General features: G+C 49.3%; 1 protein-coding gene across 1 annotated transcript in view; it reads right to left on the bottom strand.

Moving 5' to 3' along the window:
* The window catches only part of ASCC3 (activating signal cointegrator 1 complex subunit 3), a 647,451-nt gene that overhangs the window by 363,755 nt on the left and 270,733 nt on the right, over positions 1 to 12,963 (bottom strand). Inside the window, exon 12 of the mRNA XM_063443555.1 lies at positions 6,134 to 6,310. Within this exon, the coding sequence (XP_063299625.1) occupies positions 6,134 to 6,310 (177 nt within the window). The remainder of the gene's footprint in view (positions 1 to 6,133; positions 6,311 to 12,963) is intronic.

Genomic DNA, 12,963 nt, shown 5'->3' with positions numbered 1-12,963 from the left:
TGATCTCTTCCAACTGGAGAACGTATGCACAGCAAAAAGTATTTGAGTGAAGAATACAGTTTAACTCTAGGCTGAAGCACCACTTGTGGCTTTTTAGGAAGCCATTTTTTTTTCCCCCCAATCTTAGTTTAAGCATTAAGTACAACAGTACAATAGTGACAATTTCAACATAAGCAAGTAAAACACTGTATCACATGAATAATGACGTGTGTCTACAAGTATGTGTATCTAGCGCAACATTACACTAGAACTGTTTAAACCGGGTCACTGAGAGATTAGACAAGCCTCTATTTTAAAATAAAAATGAAATACGTGCAAGTAACGCCCACACATTCTATATGTTGAGTAAAGGCAAGAGCTAAGCTACATGACATACGCTAATGTTAATGTTAAGGCGGAAAATAATCTAGACATAAAGAATCAGTGTAGGCCAGTGATGGCGAACCTTTTTGAGCCCGAGTGCCGAAACCGCAATACATGCCAACTTTTTTTTCCTTAAAGTGCCAACACGGCAATTGCGTGTGTGTGTGTGGGGGGGGGGGGGGGGGGGTGCGTGTGGGGGGGGGAGGGTGCGTGTTGTATGTGTAAATGAGGGGTGCTGTGTGTGTGGGGGGGGTGCTGTGTGTGTGGGGGGGGGTGCTGGGTGTGTGTGTGGGGGGAGTGCTGGGTGTGTGTGTGGGGGGAGTGCTGGGTGTGTGTGTGGGGGGAGTGCTGGGTGTGTGTGTGGGGGGAGTGCTGGGTGTGTGTGTGGGGGGAGTGCTGGGTGTGTGTGTGGGGGGAGTGCTGGGTGTGTGTGTGGGGGGAGTGCTGGGTGTGTGTGTGGGGGGAGTGCTGGGTGTGTGTGTGGGGGGAGTGCTGGGTGTGTGTGTGGGGGGAGTGCTGGGTGTGTGTGTGGGGGGAGTGCTGGGTGTGTGTGTGGGGGGAGTGCTGGGTGTGTGTGTGGGGGGAGTGCTGGGTGTGTGTGTGGGGGGAGTGCTGGGTGTGTGTGTGGGGGGAGTGCTGGGTGTGTGTGTGGGGGGAGTGCTGGGTGTGTGTGTGGGGGGAGTGCTGGGTGTGTGTGTGGGGGGAGTGCTGGGTGTGTGTGTGGGGGGAGTGCTGGGTGTGTGTGTGGGGGGAGTGCTGGGTGTGTGTGTGGGGGGAGTGCTGGGTGTGTGTGTGGGGGGAGTGCTGGGTGTGTGTGTGGGGGGAGTGCTGGGTGTGTGTGTGGGGGGAGTGCTGGGTGTGTGTGTGGGGGGAGTGCTGGGTGTGTGTGTGGGGGGAGTGCTGGGTGTGTGTGTGGGGGGAGTGCTGGGTGTGTGTGTGGGGGGAGTGCTGGGTGTGTGTGTGGGGGGAGTGCTGGGTGTGTGTGTGGGGGGAGTGCTGGGTGTGTGTGTGGGGGGAGTGCTGGGTGTGTGTGTGGGGGGAGTGCTGGGTGTGTGTGTGGGGGGAGTGCTGGGTGTGTGTGTGGGGGGAGTGCTGGGTGTGTGTGTGGGGGGTGCTGGGTGTTTGGGGGGGTGCTGGGTGTTTGGGGGGGTGCTGGGTGTTTGGGGGGGTGCTGGGTGTTTGGGGGGGTGCTGGGTGTTTGGGGGGGTGCTGGGTGTTTGGGGGGGTGCTGGGTGTTTGGGGGGGTGCTGGGTGTTTGGGGGGGTGCTGGGTGTTTGGGGGGGTGCTGGGTGTTTGGGGGGGTGCTGGGTGTTTGGGGGGGTGCTGGGTGTTTGGGGGGGTGCTGGGTGTTTGGGGGGGTGCTGGGTGTTTGGGGGGGTGCTGGGTGTTTGGGGGGGTGCTGGGTGTTTGGGGGGGTGCTGGGTGTTTGGGGGGGTGCTGGGTGTTTGGGGGGGTGCTGGGTGTTTGGGGGGGTGCTGGGTGTTTGGGGGGGTGCTGGGTGTTTGGGGGGGTGCTGGGTGTTTGGGGGGGTGCTGGGTGTTTGGGGGGGTGCTGGGTGTTTGGGGGGGTGCTGGGTGTTTGGGGGGGTGCTGGGTGTTTGGGGGGGTGCTGGGTGTTTGGGGGGGTGCTGGGTGTTTGGGGGGGTGCTGGGTGTTTGGGGGGGTGCTGGGTGTTTGGGGGGGTGCTGGGTGTTTGGGGGGGTGCTGGGTGTTTGGGGGGGTGCTGGGTGTTTGGGGGGGTGCTGGGTGTTTGGGGGGTGCTGGGTGTTTGGGGGGGTGCTGGGTGTTTGGGGGGGTGCTGGGTGTTTGGGGGGGTGCTGGGTGTTTGGGGGGGTGCTGGGTGTTTGGGGGGGTGCTGGGTGTTTGGGGGGGTGCTGGGTGTTTGGGGGGGTGCTGGGTGTTTGGGGGGGTGCTGGGTGTTTGGGGGGTGCTGGGTGTTTGGGGGGGTGCTGGGTGTTTGGGGGGGTGCTGGGTGTTTGGGGGGGTGCTGGGTGTTTGGGGGGGTGCTGGGTGTTTGGGGGGGTGCTGGGTGTTTGGGGGGGTGCTGGGTGTTTGGGGGGGTGCTGGGTGTTTGGGGGGGTGCTGGGTGTTTGGGGGGGTGCTGGGTGTTTGGGGGGGTGCTGGGTGTTTGGGGGGGTGCTGGGTGTTTGGGGGGGTGCTGGGTGTTTGGGGGGGTGCTGGGTGTTTGGGGGGGTGCTGGGTGTTTGGGGGGGTGCTGGGTGTTTGGGGGGGTGCTGGGTGCCCGTTTCGGGCAGGCAGGCGCCTATTCTGCAGTGATGGCGGACCTGTGGCCGCGTGCCCACAGAGAACCTATGGCACGTGGCCGGGTGCTGTGTGTGGTTTGGGGGGGTGCTGTGTGTGTGTGGGGGGGGGTGCTGTATGTGTGTGAGAGGGGTGCTGTATGTGTGTGAGAGGGGTGCTGTATGTGTGTGAGAGGGGTGCTGTGCTGTGGGGGGTAAGGGGTACTGTGTGGGGGGGTAGGGGTACTGTGTGTGGGGGAGTAGGGGTACTGTGTGTGGGGGAGTAGGGGTAATGTTGTGGAGGAGTAGGGGTACTGCTGGGGGGTAGGGGTACTTCTGGGGGGCAGGGGTACTTCTGGGGGGTAGGGGTACTTCTGGGGGGTAGGGGTGCTGCTGGTGGGGTGGGGTGGTGCTGTGGTGGGTAGGGGTGCTGCTGGGGGGTGGGGTGGGGTGTTGCTGTGGTGGGTAGGGGTGGTGCTGTGGTGGGTAGGGGTGGTGCTGTGGTGGGTAGGGGTGGTGCTGTGGTGGGTAGGGGTGGTGCTGGGGGGGTGGGGTGCTGCTGGGGGGGTGGGGTGGTGCTGGGGGGGTAGGGTGCTGCTGGGGGGGTGGGGTGGTGCTGGGGGGGTACGGTGCTGCTGGGGGGGGTGGGGTGGTGCTGGGGGGTAGGGTGGTGCTGGGGGGTAGGGTGGTGCTGGGGGGTAGGGTGGTGCTGGGGGGTAGGGTGGTGCTGGGGGAGTAGGGTGCTGCTGGGGGGTGGGTGGTGCTAGGGGGTGGGTGGTGCTGGGGGGGGTAGGGGTGGTGCTTGGGGGGTAGGGTGGTGCTGTGGGGGGTAAGGGTGGTGCTGTGGTGGGTAGGGTGCTGGGGGGGTAGGGTGCTGCTGGGGGGTGGGTAGGGTGCTGTGGTGGGTAGGGGTGGTGCTGTGGGGGGTAGGGGTGAGGCTGTGGTGGGTAGGGTGCTGCTGGGGGGGTAGGGTGCTGCTGGGGGGGTAGGGTGCTGCTGGGGGGGTAGGGTGCTGCTGGGGGGTAGGGTGCTGCTGGGGGGTGGGGTGGTGCTGCTGGGGGGTGGGGTGGTGCTGCTGGGGGGTAGGGGTGGTGCTGTAGGGGTGGTGCTGTGGTGGGTAGGGTGCTGTGGTGGGTAGGGGTAGTGCTGGGGGGTAGGGTGCTGCTGGGGGGGGTAGGGTGGTGCTGTGGGGGGTAGGGGTGGTGCTGTGGGGGGTAGGGGTGGTGCTGTGGTGGGTAGGGTGCTGTGGTGGGTAGGAGTGGTGCTGGGGGGTGGGGTGCTGCAGGGGGGTAAGGGTACTTCTGGGGGGGTAGGGGTGGTGCTGTGGTGGGTAGGGTGCTGTGGTGGGTAGGGGTGGTGCTGGGGGAGTAAGGGTACTTCTGGGGGGGTAGGGGTGGTGTGTTAGTATCCCACCCCCTCCTTCTTACCTTCAATGAAGTGTGGGGGGGGGGGCACAGCCATCCCTGGTGGTCCGGTGGTGGTAAGTACTGCAGGGGGAGGGATCTGTGTAGCAGCTCCCCCTGTCCTCCCGCGCGATGCTGTGTGGAGCGTTGCCATGGTAACGCTCGGCAACGCTCCACACAGCATCGCGCGGGAGGACAGGGGGAGCTGCTACACAGATCCCTGCCTCCCGACCCGGAAGCAGAATAGGCGCCTGCCGTTTCGGGCAGGCAGGCGCCTATTCTGCAGTGATGGCGGACCTGTGGCCGCGTGCCCACAGAGAGGGCTCGGCGTGCCACCTGTGGCACGCGTGCCATAGGTTCGCCATCACTGGTGTAGGCGTATAGAATCTGTATATGTATCAATGATAGTGATAATAACACATGCTTAACTAACAAGAATATGAGAATTTGTGTGATGCCCAAGAGGAACAAGGGCATTCTTGCAAGGATTGATAACAGGTGTAATCATAATAAACAAGATAAACCATGAGTAGGTACGAAGGGCGAATTAATAATGAAGACATGCTGAACTGTCAAATTAAACAATATAGTTGTTGTGCCACTGGGTACTGGTCTAGAAAACATCATGGGTTGAGGAGCACTGTGCCTGTTTGTGCAGAAAGTCCGGCCGCTCAACAGATGTCTGCAGATGGTAAGCTATGGGCATTGAGAGTTGAGAGTTCGCTGAGGCATGCTGTTCTATCCTCCACAATGTGCGCTGCCTGCTCTGCCCAGCGGGAATCCACTGACAGCGAATTTACACAGGCCCATCCGACATCTTCTCGTGATCCGTGTGAGGTCATATCTGTGGGGCACCATGGTAGGTGTGCTATGTGCATGCGTCAGCTGCGGCCCCCGAGCGCTTCTCACCTCCATTCGGCATTTATGCTGCGGTCTCCTGCACCTCTGTCTCCAAGTCATCCACTGTTTGCCGCAGGAGTGAGGGCTGGCCACGTGGCGTTAGGGCGCTGGGTGGCACCCAGATGCACTGCTTTGGCTGATGGTAGTAGAGGTGGGTATCTGAGCCCTCAGCTTCGCCCAGAATTGGACATAAAGTTTGTCAAAGGCCTCCCCAGGTGCAGACCCAGATCTGCGGGGCTAGTCGCAGTGGCCATCTCGATTCTTTATGCCTCAGCTTCCTACTGCACGGCAATACGCCGTTAGCAGTACTTGGCTACGAGAGGGTTTCCATGGAGACCAGGATAACCCCCACCGGTCCAGAGGGGAGGGGGGGAAAGGGTTCTTAATCCTATGCTTGCTAGACCTGGGCAGAGGATTGGCCGCTTCTCCACCGTGAGTGCCCCAGAAGGCCGTAGAGGGAGTCTCACATGGGTTATGTATGTCAGAATCAGTCGCTTTTAGGTTCAACTTATGCCAAGGGCCTCATGTAGAGGGTAAGCCAATGGTCTGGTATTATAGTTCAGATTTTGGCTTGGTTTGTGGATTTCCTTCAGGAGCTCCAGCAACGTGTGGCCATCTTGGACTGTGTTCAGGCCCCGCCCCGGGAAGGAAGCCATTTTTAATAAAAACTGTTACTGTTAATTTGGTCATGGCAAGAATCTTCATATTTCCACAAACTTGGGTCAGTAAGGAAAATATGGGTGCCGAAACAAATCAATTGTAATTTAGATGTAAACACATCCAAATAAATTATCAAACGACATCCTTTGTTGACTTATGCAGAATTCAGTGGTGACATTCTAGTTAACTATATGTAGACCAAAATGAAGCAAATACATATAAACATATCACAATTGAAAACAAAGTAATGTTTCTACTCCTTTTAGAAACGTAGCTCAAGAAATGTTGTTTGTACATCTCCCAGTTAATTTGTTCTTTTTAATACTATGTATGGTTGTCCATGCTACCATATGGTACTCGTGTCTTTGCTCTGAGACGCTTGGAGCCAAAGAGGGCACTCTAAGCAACCTAATCACTACAACTCAATGCAGTGGCAATGGTGCAAAGATGGATGCATCCTCTAGGGTTAGTGCCTATCCACCCCTACAAGACAATTTATTTAACCATAATTATATCAGACTTGCAAATTAATGGAACTTTTTTCAAAAGATCTGCAACATTCACTCACCTTGTTAGTAGATTTAATTCCAATAAAGGTTTGTCCCAGTGGCACCGGCCTGAATCTTGCATCAAAGAAGAAAAGTCCAATAGAAGGATTGACATGAAGAAAGTTAGCCACATCAAGGTAATTGGGAAGAGTTGCAGAAAGTCCCAAAATCCTGATCATACTCTGCGTAGACTCCACCTGTTAGTAATAAGAAAAGTATATGTTAAACAATATACATAACATACTAAAGCATCGCAAGGTAAACATTATATCACATAATATCATCTGAAATATTAATCTTTCCAATATTACGCCATATAACATGTCTATCTTAAATCATTTCAGAACAATGATTGCACATATCAAAACAACAATTTGGATTGTTTTCAAAAGTTATTAATACAAATGATGTAATCATTAACATTGCTTTATATAATTTGTAAGTATCGCCAGAAAATGTAAATTGCATAGAACTATTCCAGAAATATTAAGGTGGCTATAGGCTCTATTGATCGCAATACATTAGAACAACATATACAGTATCTCACAAAAGTGAGTACAACCCTCACATTTGTGTAAATAGTTTATTATATCTTTTCGTGTGACAACACTGAAGAAATGACACTCTGCTACAATGTAAAGTAGTGTCAAGATTTTTGTGTCCTGATGAAAGTTCACTGTAGTGAACTGAAATGTTGACTATGGATTAAAAGCTATTTTTATCCTCGAGTGCTGGCTTTACTCAGAATATATATATATTACAAGATCCAGTACACTAACTCATTCACTAAAGAGCAATTTCAAAGCTTACAGAATGGAAATGTGTTTTTAAAAAAACCTAACCTAGACAAAAATAATTGGGGCCTACTTACAGTATATGATCATACTTTGCATAAGCTTACCAATCTACCTCAATTTTGGCAGGTCCTATCCTAGCAACCTAATGCCTGCTCTTATGAGATCAACTCATCTACCTGGGAAATCCTTATTTTTGGGGCTCTATGAAGCACAAGGTTAAATAGGTCCTTGGAAAGAGGCACCTGTGACAGGGAGGGCTGCAAAACTGGGGAGTTGGCCTGGATTCCCATATACATGCATAATACATATATACACACATGTTAATTTTAATATAAACATTATTTTAAATACACACACAAAGTACATGCTGCAGTACTGTGATGTGTGATGAGTAGATCCACTTTATTTTAGATATACCACAGGGGGAAAAAATATATGCATGTTTTCATTGGAGGTATATCTATTACGATTACTTTTGGTGTGTGTCCCTTTAAGCACAGATGTTTAAATACGGTTAGATTAAGTAAACTACTTTTGTAAATTACGTTTTATTCGACCTTTTCACTTCCAAAACAGATCGCAAACTATATCTTTAGAAGTAATTATAATGTCACACTTGAAGGGCTCAATTTGGCTGGATTAACAAATGAATAATTTCAAGTACAATCTGCATTACTACAGAAAATGTCAAGCACATATGCAAGTGTTGACTTCAACTTAGGCAATTAGTCAACAACTTCTGATTAGTTTGTCTTTAACCCCTTAAGAACTGAGGCAGTAAAAATTCTGAACCAAAACAAAACCTGGAATTTGAGCATTAGGTGTGTTCAACCACAATGTACCTCTTTTAAATTAAGTGCACCCACACTTATTACATATCATTTTGTACAGGAAAAGTAAGACTTTCATTTCTTATCTAATATTTATATATGAAACATAATTTGAAATTAATAAAACCTAAAAACAAAAAGTGTGAGAATGTAAAAAATGATATTTTTCAAGTTCTGCATGGTAACTGTAAATGTCATAATACTGTTCGCTTTTAATGCAATAAAATACACATTATTATTACTATTATTATATTATTTATATAGCGCCAACAAATTTCACAGTGCTTTACAGTGGGTGGATGAACAAACATGTAGTTGTAACCAGACAAGTTGGAAACACAGGAACAGAGGGGTTGAGGGCCCTGCTCAATGAGCTTACATGCTAGAGGGAGTGGGGGAAAAGTGACACAAAAGGTAAGGATAGTATTAGACTAATGACAGTGGCAAGAGAGGAATCAGTTGGGAGCTATTAACAGTTTAATTGATACACTTTTATAAAGAAATGGTCTTTTAATGAGTTTTTGAAGGTGTGGAGACTGGGTGAGTATCTAATGGACGAGGGAAGTGAGTTCCACAGGAACGGTACAGCCCTAGAGAAGTCTTGAAGGCGAGCAGCAGAGGGGGAAGTACAGACAGAAGATAGACGTAAGTCTTCAGCAGAGCGTAAGGGCCTAGATGGGACATACTTGTGTATTAGAAAGGATAGATAGGTGGGAGAAGCATTATGTAGTGATTTGAAAGCAAGAACCAGAATTTTAAATTGAGCCCTATATCTTACAGGAAGGGTGAGGCGTGGGAGGTACGGGCGGACAGGAAGATGAGTCTCGCTGCCGCATTTATTATGGACTGTAACGGCGCAAGTTGGGAGCACGTAAGACCACTGAGAATCGGATTACAGTAGTCAAGGCGAGAAAGGACAGTGGAATGGACCAGCAACTTAGTTGAACCTGGCGTTAAGTAGGGTAAGATGCGCGTAATGTTTTTTAGATGGAAGCGGCAGGATTTGGCGATAGACTGAACATGAGGCATGAAGGAGAGATTAGAGTCAAAGAGAACACCTAGGCAGCGAGCCTGCATGGTGGAGCTGATGTTAGCAACGTTGACTTGGAGGGAGACAGACACAGGAGTAGCAACACTTGAGGGAGGAAAGACCAGAATTTCAGTTTTGGTGAAGTTGAGTTGAAGGAAGTGGGCAACCATCCAGTTAGAAATAGCAGAGACACTAGTCAAGAGGGAAGGGGAGAGATCAGGAGTGGACAGATAGCTTTGCATGTCATCCGCATAGAAATTATATTGGAAGCAAAAGGAGCTAATGAGTTTACCAAATGAGGCAGTATAGATGGAGAACAGTAGGGGACCAAGGACTGTACCTTGGGGGACACCAACAGAGAGGAGTGGGGGAGTATGTTTTCCTGGCACTATAGTGGTCCTTTAATTGTGCCATTACAGAGAGAACCAGTTTCAATGCATATCCAACTAATTCCACTTATAAGGGCAGTCAGAACCAAAATGTTCTCTCTGCATGAGTGATAAAACAATTTTGGGCGTCGTCAGTGAGGTGTAGTTGGTACACCTCTAGGCAGAGTGAGCATGGGGTGGACGCCTGGATTACTCTTTTAAACTTAGGAAGAGCCAGGTTAATGTATTGCAACAAAAAAGGAAGAAATATAAAACAATTTTGGGCCTCGTCAGTGAGGTGTAGTTGGTACACCTCTAGGCACAGTGAGCATGGGGTGGACGCCTGGATTACTCTTTTGAACTTAGGAAGAGCCAGGTTAATGTATTTCAACAAAAAAGGAAAATACAAGAGCTCCGAGAACTCACAAAAGTTTACACAAAATTAGTAGCTTGCCTTCCAGTAACTCCCCACTTAAGTCTCAAAATGTTTTTTGTCCGCCAGGGCCATTACAGAGAGAGACATTTCCAAGGCATAATCGCACCCACAAGGGCAGTCAGAATCAAAATGTCTGCAAGTTCTCTCTGCACAAGAGATACAGAAACCCTGAACCAATTGTTTTGGCCTTCTCTGGGCCTTTTCAGCGATGTGTCACTCTAGGTCAGGGGATCTCAACCTTGTCCTCAAGGACCCCCTACCAGTCCAGTATTTGGGGATTACCTGGGTGTGTCTAAGGTGTTTAGAAAAAGGGGGAAAAAAAAACACCTTAGACTATAAGGTGTTTTTTTTTTTTCTTTTTCTAAACACCTTAGAACCCCTGCTCTAGGTGCAGTGAGCACATGCAGAGTGTGGAGAATCTGAATGAAAGTGCAAAAAAAAGGCAAAGCATCCGAAACATATAGAACAGTCATGGAGTCCGTGGCTAGCAATCCTATACCCACCAAAAGCGTAGTCAATAATAATAGAGATCACTATCATAAGTCGCTACCTTAGAGTGATACTAACCCTTACCTAGAACTCTACATACTTAAGTAGACCCAAGTCAAGAAAAGGAGTAACACACTGTGACATGATACAAGAAATACTGAGCTAAACATGTAACGCATTTAATAATGTTGAAATGTTGACATGTAATGACAATTTACCTAGATAAAGACAAAATATTGAATGTATTTTGTGGTACCCCATACTGTAAACTGCTAGGTACTGTAAATTGCTATGTATTATATTGCACATCGCTATGTCGTATACTGAAATGACTTGATGTACTCATTGTGTAACACCCCATCCCCTTCCTCTCTTTTTTCTGTACCCCATTTTATTTGTTACCATTACAAAATAAAAAATTTTAAATTAAAAAAAAAAAAGAAAGGCAAAGCATCATGTAAGCTGTAATTTTCAAAAATCTGGGGGGGGGGGGGGTCGACCTTTTAAGCACCTCTGGCCTAAAACAACAAACTAGCTACCCATTTTAGCCTGTTGAAGGCCAGGATAATTGGAAGTTTGTTGAGGTTGTCTAGGTGCCCTATAAAGAAGACAAGGGGTGGTACAAGGGAGCTAACTCTTTGTTGCGTTTTCTAGACTACAATTCCAGTAAATAAGGGAGGAAAATTACCCACTGCTTGGTACTGCTTCTTCACGTCTGGAAAACAATATTAATTATAATAATATGAAATAGTAAGCCTTTTTCTTTAAAAATGTCAAAAGGTTTATGGTCTATAATTCCTAGATTTTACTATTAACATGACGTAAAGTCATGATTTTATTAAAGACACGGAGGCGAGTATTATGCTTCTCTTTCTTTAATTCTCCCTCAGCAGCGAAGAGAGATATATGCAAAAGAGATAAAAAAGAACAAATAACATAAGCATATTGACAGTGCTATCATGGGTATCCACCCCCTTAGTATATAAGGTGTAGCACTTCCTGTTTCTTCCTCTTTCTTCTGCGATCCGAAGACCAGATCCATAACTGAACGATAAACTTGGCCCGAACAGGAACAGTGGGCGGTAGTCAAAATTCCATTCTTTGATGATGGACTGTAGAACTTAGTAACGGTACTTCAACACCATGACAGTATAATTCAGGCTAAAATGAAAGGAGAAAATATGGTAATATTCGGTTGATGACTGGTTGTATCATATACCCCCACAACAGTTATAATTAATGTGTACAGCATTATCGTCATGACGTCAAACATAAGATATCTATCAGATTATGTCCACAGTAGCACGTAGAGCCACTTACCTGAAGGATGTAGGAAAAACCTGTAAAAGGCAGTTGAACTTACGGTTACATCCGCTTGAGGTTGATATCCTTGCAAATCCAATCCCTCCACCCAGGGAGGGCGGGAAGGGAATAATACTCGCCTCCGTGTCTTTAATAAAATCATGACTTTACGTCATGTTAATAGTAAAATCTAGGAATTTTATTAAAGACACGGAGGCTCCTATTATGCTCTTTCAAAGCTGAGCAATAACTCTTTCCGAAAAATGTTGGATTGGTTTAAAGTAGAAATTCCGGAATGTGGATTCCGTAGACCAGTCTGCGGCCTTCAGGATATCCTCTAATCGACATCCTATCGTCGATGCTTTAGAAGCCATAGCGCCTCTCACCGAGTGGGCCGAGAAAACTGTTACGTCTATCCCTGCTGAAGCTAATAACCACTTGGCCCAACGGGCAAGCGTAGGTGTAGATACCGGGAGGTGCGGTCTCTTCAGAGAAATAAACAACGGGCCTTCGTTTGGTGGTCGGAGGGAAGAAGTACGGGATTCGTATTCTTTCAAGCACAGTACTGGGCACAGCTTCTGTTGGTTCGGGAGGCGTGGATAGAAAACATGCTTAGTCGCTGATTTAGTTCTTCGTGAAATATCAAATGACACCCCCTCCGGGGTGAATGTGCGGGCTTGCCAGTCTAAGGCTCGTACATCTGATACTCGTTTACAGGATAGTAAGCATAAAATCATGAGCAATTTAGCAGACAAATGTTTAAGTGATAGTGCCGAGTTGTCGGGCCACTCTTCTAAGAATTTGAACACAATGTTGACATCCCAAAAGGACCCGTATCTGGATTTTGGAGGCCGTGCAAAACGTATGCCTTTGAGCAGGCGACAGATCAGGGGGTTCTGTCCGAGAGGACTTCCGTCTACATTATCGTGACCAGCCGAGATAGCCGATCTGTAGATGTTGACTGTACGGAAGGCCTTGCCCGATTCGAATAAATGAGTGAGAAAGTCTAGTACTGTCTTCACAGGAGCTGATATGGGATCCACTGATTTCTCCAGGCACCAATCGGACCAAACTCTCCATGCCGCAGCATATGTGCGCCGAGTTCCTGGTGCCCATGCGTTCGCCAAGAGTTGGGTAGTTGTTCTCGAAACTTCCGTGATTTCCCAGGGTCCCCTGAAAGGAGCCATGCCATGAGACGGAGTACTCCCCGTTCTATCAGGTCGTGGTTCTCCCCATCCGGATTGGTTAACAGGGACGTGTGATCCGGCAGTAGATGTGGGAAATCGATTGCCATTTCCAGAAGGTGAGGGAACCAGGGTTGAGATCTCCAGCATGGTGTTATCAAAACTACTGTTGCTTTGAACCGTCGGATGTACGCCAGAGTCCGAGCAATCAGGTTGAACGGGGGAAAGGCGTATGCTCGTCCCCCAGTCCAGTCTTGAAGAAAAGCATCTGTTGCCAAGGCTTCCGGATCCGGTCGCCAGCTGAAAAATTGAGGAAGTTGTGTGTTCAGTCTGGATGCAAAGAGATCCACACTCAATGGACCCCATAGCCGTGCGATCTTGGAAAAGACCTTTGGTTGAAGTCTCCAATCCCCC

Source organism: Pelobates fuscus, chromosome 2 (assembly GCF_036172605.1).
Source record: "Pelobates fuscus isolate aPelFus1 chromosome 2, aPelFus1.pri, whole genome shotgun sequence".
Taxonomy (NCBI): domain Eukaryota; kingdom Metazoa; phylum Chordata; class Amphibia; order Anura; family Pelobatidae; genus Pelobates; species Pelobates fuscus.
The sequence above is the reverse complement of the archived record's forward strand: the minus strand, read 5'-3'. Positions and strand labels throughout refer to the sequence as shown.